Consider the following 5,994-nt stretch of genomic DNA (forward strand, 5'->3'; position numbering starts at 1 on the left):
GGGTGGGTGGATGGATGGATGGATGGATGGATGGAAGGGAAGACATATGTGTGTATAGATGGAGGGATACAAGGGAGTGGGAGAGTGTGGTGTGTAGATGAGTGGATGATGGTGCTCACAGACTAAGAAGTCCCACTGGCTGTCACTGGTGCTGGGAGAAGGCATGTGGGGTGTCTGAGCAGAAAGGCACCAAGATCCCTATGCCCTCTGCACCTTGGCCCTGGTGGAGCTGGAGCAGACAGCCAGACAGGGCAGCTGAGGCTAGGTTGTGAGCCCCTCTCCCTGCCTCAGGAGGTTCCGAGTGAGGGAGACCTACCTGGGCATCACTGTCACCACACTGCCTGGGCCATCCCGGGGCTCTCTGTGGGTCCTGAGAGCCAAATCGCTGCTGACACATTGGCTGCCCAGTGCCCAGCCCAGCCTGGGTGCTCGGAAAATCTCAGCTGGCTGAGTGAGTAAGCCTGGCCTCCGCTCAGCTGCTGGTTCCCAGCCTGAGCCGCACCTGGGCAGGTAGGACATGTTTGTTGTTGTGATTGACAAGTAGGGGCAGGACTTCTCACCCGCCCACTTCGCAGGTTCGCAGAGCCGAGCTGAGACACTGAGTGGGCAGATGCTCAGCAGCCGGGTTTTAGGATCGGTTGCACCTGGCTCAAGGACGGGTTAGCTCTGTGACCTGGGCCAAAACTCCAGCCTCACTGAAACCAGCTTCCTTGTGTGTAAGATGGCCAAGGTCACGAGCCGAGCCAGGTGTCGGGTGAGGGAGGGGCTGGCCCAGCCTGGCTGCAGCCTTGGAGCCCCTCCCACCTCTGACTTCGGGACTGGGGGCAAAGAGGGGGCTCTGGGGTGGTGGACAGAAGCCCCCAGGACTACAGACACCCTGAACCACCCAGCCCACTCCTGAAGGCACAGCAGGAAAGGCTCTGTGTGTCTGAGGCCCCGCCCAGCAAAGCCCAGGGCCATGAGAGAAATCGAGGCCTTTGTCCCGGGCTTGGCAGGATGCTACTGGCCTGCTCAGAGGCGGCAGGAAGCAGCCCCAGAAAATTGGGAAAGGAGGAAAATTGACCAGTAGTTTTTAAGGAGCTCGTCCTTAGGAAGTGGACACAAGATTAGGAGCAGGAGAGGATGCTCTGCCAACCCCTATCAGGTCACGATTACAGGGTGGGGTCTTCCATTCCCTGAGCCATGATTTTCTCATCTGTAAAATGGGCTGAGACCTCGGTGGATTTGGCGCCGTCAACTTCAAGTGCCTGCAAAGGCATGACTGCCATCAGTTATCCTCTGCTTGGCCCAGCACTGCTAGGGGTAGGGGTGTGGGGGAGCAGGACAGAGGGGACCGCCTGTTGTCCACAACCAACCTCCTTCCAGGGGAGGAGACGAGAAACCCGCTTCTGAACCCACAGGGGAAAGGCAGGTCTGCCAGTGGACGGGGCTGGGAGAGTGAGGCAGGTGGGTGTCAGGGTCCGGCTGTGGGGCCTCCCTCTTTTGTGAAGCAGGGAGGAAGCTCCCACTGGGAATGCAACGTCTTGGGCTGGGCGTGGACGCAGATGTGCCTGGCTGTGAGCGCCCAGAGCTCCCTCTCTTGCTGGGGTGCATGTGGGTGCAACTGAAACCATTGGGGTACCCAAGCATCAGGCGGGCTTGACCAGAGGCACTCCTGGGACCCTTAGGTAGACGACAGGCCAGGCTCCCGGACTGCCCAGCGCCATGCCAGCCACTCCCTGGTGCTCAGGGGCCACCTGGTCTCACCCCGCTGCGTCTTCTCCATGGGCAGACAAGCTCTAGACCTCTCCCCACCACAGAGTGCTGTCACGTGGGAGGGAAATGCGGGAGGAAAAACCTGTGTCCCCAGGTGGGTCTGCTTGGCTGCGGCCAGGGTCTCACAGAACCTGGGGTGGGGGTTCTGAGAAGGACGTCTTCTGAGGGTGCTGATGAGCCTCTCTGACCAGGGCTCCGTCCAGCCCTCCTGCCAGGCCTGGAAAGGGCTGACACCAGCCAAAGCCATTCTCCTGAGCTGGGCTGCCCTGGCCGACCACCCACGACCAGGCTCCCAGGGCCCAGGCCTTCCTCACCCTGCCTCGGAAGTCCCCTGAGACCGGGACTTCTCAGCCAGGGGCACCCCCACCACGTGGCTCTGAAGCCCTTTCCCAGGCGGTGACCTCCTGCTGCCCCTCCTTCCTTCCTTCCAGAAGCCCCCGAGTGCCCACAGCATGAAGGAGGAGGCCTTCCTCCGGCGCCGCTTCTCCCTGTGTCCGCCTTCCTCCACCCCTCAGAAAGTCGACCCCCGGAAGCTCACCCGGAACCTGCTCCTCGGTGGAGACAATGAGCTCTACCCACTCAGCCCAGGTCAGTGCTGGCCGCGGGCAGGGCATCCTGGCCCCCAGCTTGGGCCCAGTGGGGTGACCCCAGGTGGCCCAACCCCTCCGTGCCCCTCGAGGTCCACAGCCTCCATGCTGGGGACTGTGCAGGTTTCATGATCAAAGGGTTGATAGCTTGGTAGAGGGCCAGGTAATACGGCTTCTTGGCTTGACCTGTGGGGCCAGGTGAAGCCCATCTGGTTGAGGAGGGGGCTCCCACAGCCCAGGCTTTGGGAATTATGTAGTGCAGTCATCCCAAAACAGGCTCCAGGGACAGGTGGCCTGAGCCCTAGTCCTGGCAGGGTAACCCCAGGCCAGCAACTTGACCTCTCTCGGCCTCAGTTGACTGATCTGTAAAACGGGACAATATTAGTACCGACTCCCAGCTACACACGGGTCCTGGGTTCTGGGAGGGAACAGTTGGAACCAGGTCTGCCTTCATGCAATTGTGGATAAAGGACCCAGCACACAGACTCAGAACCTCTGCCCGCCAATGCTGCCACACTCCAGGCCCCTCCCTGACACCTAACTATTCACAACCCCTGCCCCTTGGGCTGTGACTGCTGTCCCCCAGAAAACCCAGCCCTTCCTCCCCTGTTCCCCTGAGAGTAGGAGGTAGGGGCTGGCACCTCCCTGGAGGGCCTCTCCCCAGCTCCGCCCTTGCTCCTCCCACTGCCTGCTTTGGGGCCGAGGAAGTGGGAGCCCCAGCCCTGCCTGGCCATGGTCGTCTGTTCTGCCCTGGGGGGAGTGGGAGAGCATTGGGCAGACCCACCATCCAGGCTCGAGGGGCGTGTGGATGGTTGCGGCCAAAGTCCCATCCAATAGATGGAAAAACCCAGTCCCAGCGCAGAGGTGGCCTTGCTGAAGGTCCTATGTCAGGCAGGGGCACTTGACACCCGACGAGGTAAATCCCACACCTTTTATTCTCTGCTGTCACGTTCACCCTGGCCAGAGCCTTAGAAGCACTTGCAGAGTCAGGGGTGGGGAGGAAGGGCCCGGTCCCAGCTGCTGGTCAGTTTCCGAGGGACTCGGACTGCAGAGCAGCTGGCCCAGGCGGTGCAGAACGCGGGCTGGGAAGGGCCTTCTCCGAGGAACAGAGGCAGCAGGTCTCGGGCCAGGGGAGTGGGGTGGGTGTGGACAGGCTGCCAGGAGAAGGACCAGTGCTGGCCTCCCCCTGCCCAGGGCACCTGCACCCTGTCCCTTTGAATGCTCCTAGGGCCCCCGCCTTTGAGTCCCCCCGGCCAGGAGGCAGCATCCACATGGGAAGTAGTTTGCTAGCGGCCACAGGCCAAGGCCCCAGAACCCTATGAGAAAGCATCAGAGGAAAGAGCGCCCCTGCTGGCCTCCCTCCAGCACTCCGGGTCAGGCGCGTGGCACCCTGCAGATGGGGAAGCAGAGGCTCTCCCGGGTGGGGGAGCAGCCACCGCCAGCCAGGGGCAGCGATGTCCTGTGACTGTGAGTGGCCACAGTCCAGGACCTTTGGACAGAACCACTTCCTCAGGTCACTGTTCTGGCTTTTCCGTTCTTCATCCCCACCCAGTCCCTGCCCAGGGCTGTCAGGGAAGGACGGCTGTAGACCCCAGGCCTTCCAGCTGGTCTGTGGCATCTGTCCGTACACCCAGCCTATTGCTGGCCTGTGGCGTCTGTCCATACACCCAGCCTATTGCTGGCCTGTCGTCTGTGGCCTAGGCAGGATGGGGCTCACTCCAGCCCTCAGCCCCTCCGAGTCTCAGTGCCAGGGACCGGGGCAGTCAACCCTCACCCACCAGCCACAGAAAGCAGCGGAAGTGGCCCTACTGGGCAGGCCTCAGGCCTCAGGCCTCTCCTGCAGCCATGCCCTCCTTCCTCCTGTCCATAAATCATACCTTGGGAAACTGGCGCTAAAGCAAACAGAGCCAGGAAAGGGGAGGCCATTTCCCCCAGGAGCAAACGCAGACACCTCAGGTCTCCCTCCCTCGCCTCTCCCTCCTTACCCAGCCTGCCAGGGTGGGGTAACAGATAGGACTGACCACCTGCCAGCAAGAGCTCCCAGCAAGAGCTCCCAGCAAGAGCCCCGGCCAGAGGGATGCACAGTCCAGGGGCCCCAAACCTGCTGTGTGCCTTTGAGACTGGATGTCACGTTCTTTGTCTGAAAACTGGGGACTCTGGCCTTAACAGAATGCAAATTGCACACCACAGCAGGCCCAGGGCACCGGTTCCTACCAGCTCCTGTCCCAGCTTCCTCCCTGTAGGTCCTGGAGGCCCTGCCAGATCTCCTGAGTCCCTCCCACAGTGACGCTCGCTGGCGTTTATTACACCTCTCAGGCAGTGTCCTGTTCCTGCTACCACCTCCGGCTGGCTTCCTGCCCCTCCCAGGCCGTCCACACCCACCCCTCGCCTGCAGCACACCAGGCAACCAGCCTGAGAAGCCCGGCCCGCCCACCATGCCTGGGTCCTCACTCCCACTGCTCTCTTGCAGGGAAGGACATGGAGCCCAACGGCCCGCCGCTGCCCAGGGATGAAGGGCCACCGACCCCAAGCTCTGCCACGAAGGTGCCACCGGTAAGAGCCTGGGTATGGGGGGATCCATGAGCCAGAGCCTGGCCCTGGGGACAGCAAGAAATGGCTGGGGAAAAGGACAGCAGGGCATCCAGCTGAGCCTACCATTCCAGCCTGTTCTGGGGAAACAGCTCGCAATCCCAGACTGTGCTGCTCCGGGAGGGCTGCTGATGGGTATTTGGGCTGTTTTCACCGTATAGCTGTCATGAAAAATGCTTCTGTGAACATGTGTGCACGTGTATTTGAGTATCAGTTTTCAGTTCTCTCGGGTATAAACCTAGAGTGGAATTGCTAGGTCACATGGTAATTCCGTGATAATATAGAATTCTCAAAATTCTCTGGTTTAACTTTGGGAGGAACTGCCAAACTCCTTTCCCAGCGGCTGCACCATCTTACGTGGCCACCCACACAGTGCACAAGGGCTCCAGTTCCTCACATCCTCACCAACACTTGCTATTTTCTGATTTGTTCTTTTCTTTTTTTCTTTTTTTTTTTTTTTTTTTTTGAGATGGAGTCTTGCTCAGTCACTCAGGCTGGAGTGCAGTGGTGCGATCTCGGCTCACTTCAAGCTCCGCCTCCCAGGTTCACACCATTCTCCTGCCTAAGCCTCCCGAGTAGCTGGGGCTGCAGGGGCCCACCACAACGCCCGGCCAATTTTTTGTATTTTTAGTAGAGACAGGTTTCACCATATTAGCCAGGATGGTCTCGATCTCCTGACCTCATGATCCACTCACCTCAGCCTCCCAAAGTGCTGGGATTACAGGCGTGATTTGTTCTTTTTGGCATTATTTGTATAGCTCTCCTAGTGGGTATGAAGTGGCATCTCACTGCGGCTTCAGTTTGCATCTCTAATGACTGATAACATTGAACATCTTCATGCACCTGTTGGCCATTTGTATGTCCTGTTTGGAGAAATGTCTATTCTAGTTCTTTGTCCATTTTGGGAATGGGATGTTTGCCTTTTCGTTGCTGAGCTGCAAGAGTTCTTTACACGCTCTGGATACGAGGTCCTTATCTGATACATGGTTTGCGACTACTTCCTCCCATTTTGTAGGTTGTTCTAAATTTTATATACATATATATATATATATTTTTTTTTTTT

At 59.0% G+C, this 5,994-nt stretch overlaps 1 protein-coding gene across 1 annotated transcript in view; it reads left to right on the forward strand.

The window, feature by feature from the left end:
- The window catches only part of OSBPL5 (oxysterol binding protein-like 5), an 80,203-nt gene that overhangs the window by 35,694 nt on the left and 38,515 nt on the right, over nucleotides 1–5,994 (forward strand). The window contains exons 2-3 of the mRNA XM_011988187.1: nucleotides 2,187–2,343; nucleotides 4,813–4,895. Of these exons, the coding sequence (XP_011843577.1) occupies nucleotides 2,187–2,343; nucleotides 4,813–4,895 (240 nt within the window). The remainder of the gene's footprint in view (nucleotides 1–2,186; nucleotides 2,344–4,812; nucleotides 4,896–5,994) is intronic.

The sequence above is a fragment of the Mandrillus leucophaeus genome, unplaced genomic scaffold (genome assembly GCF_000951045.1).
Source record: "Mandrillus leucophaeus isolate KB7577 unplaced genomic scaffold, Mleu.le_1.0 Scaffold325, whole genome shotgun sequence".
In the NCBI taxonomy this organism is placed as follows: domain Eukaryota; kingdom Metazoa; phylum Chordata; class Mammalia; order Primates; family Cercopithecidae; genus Mandrillus; species Mandrillus leucophaeus.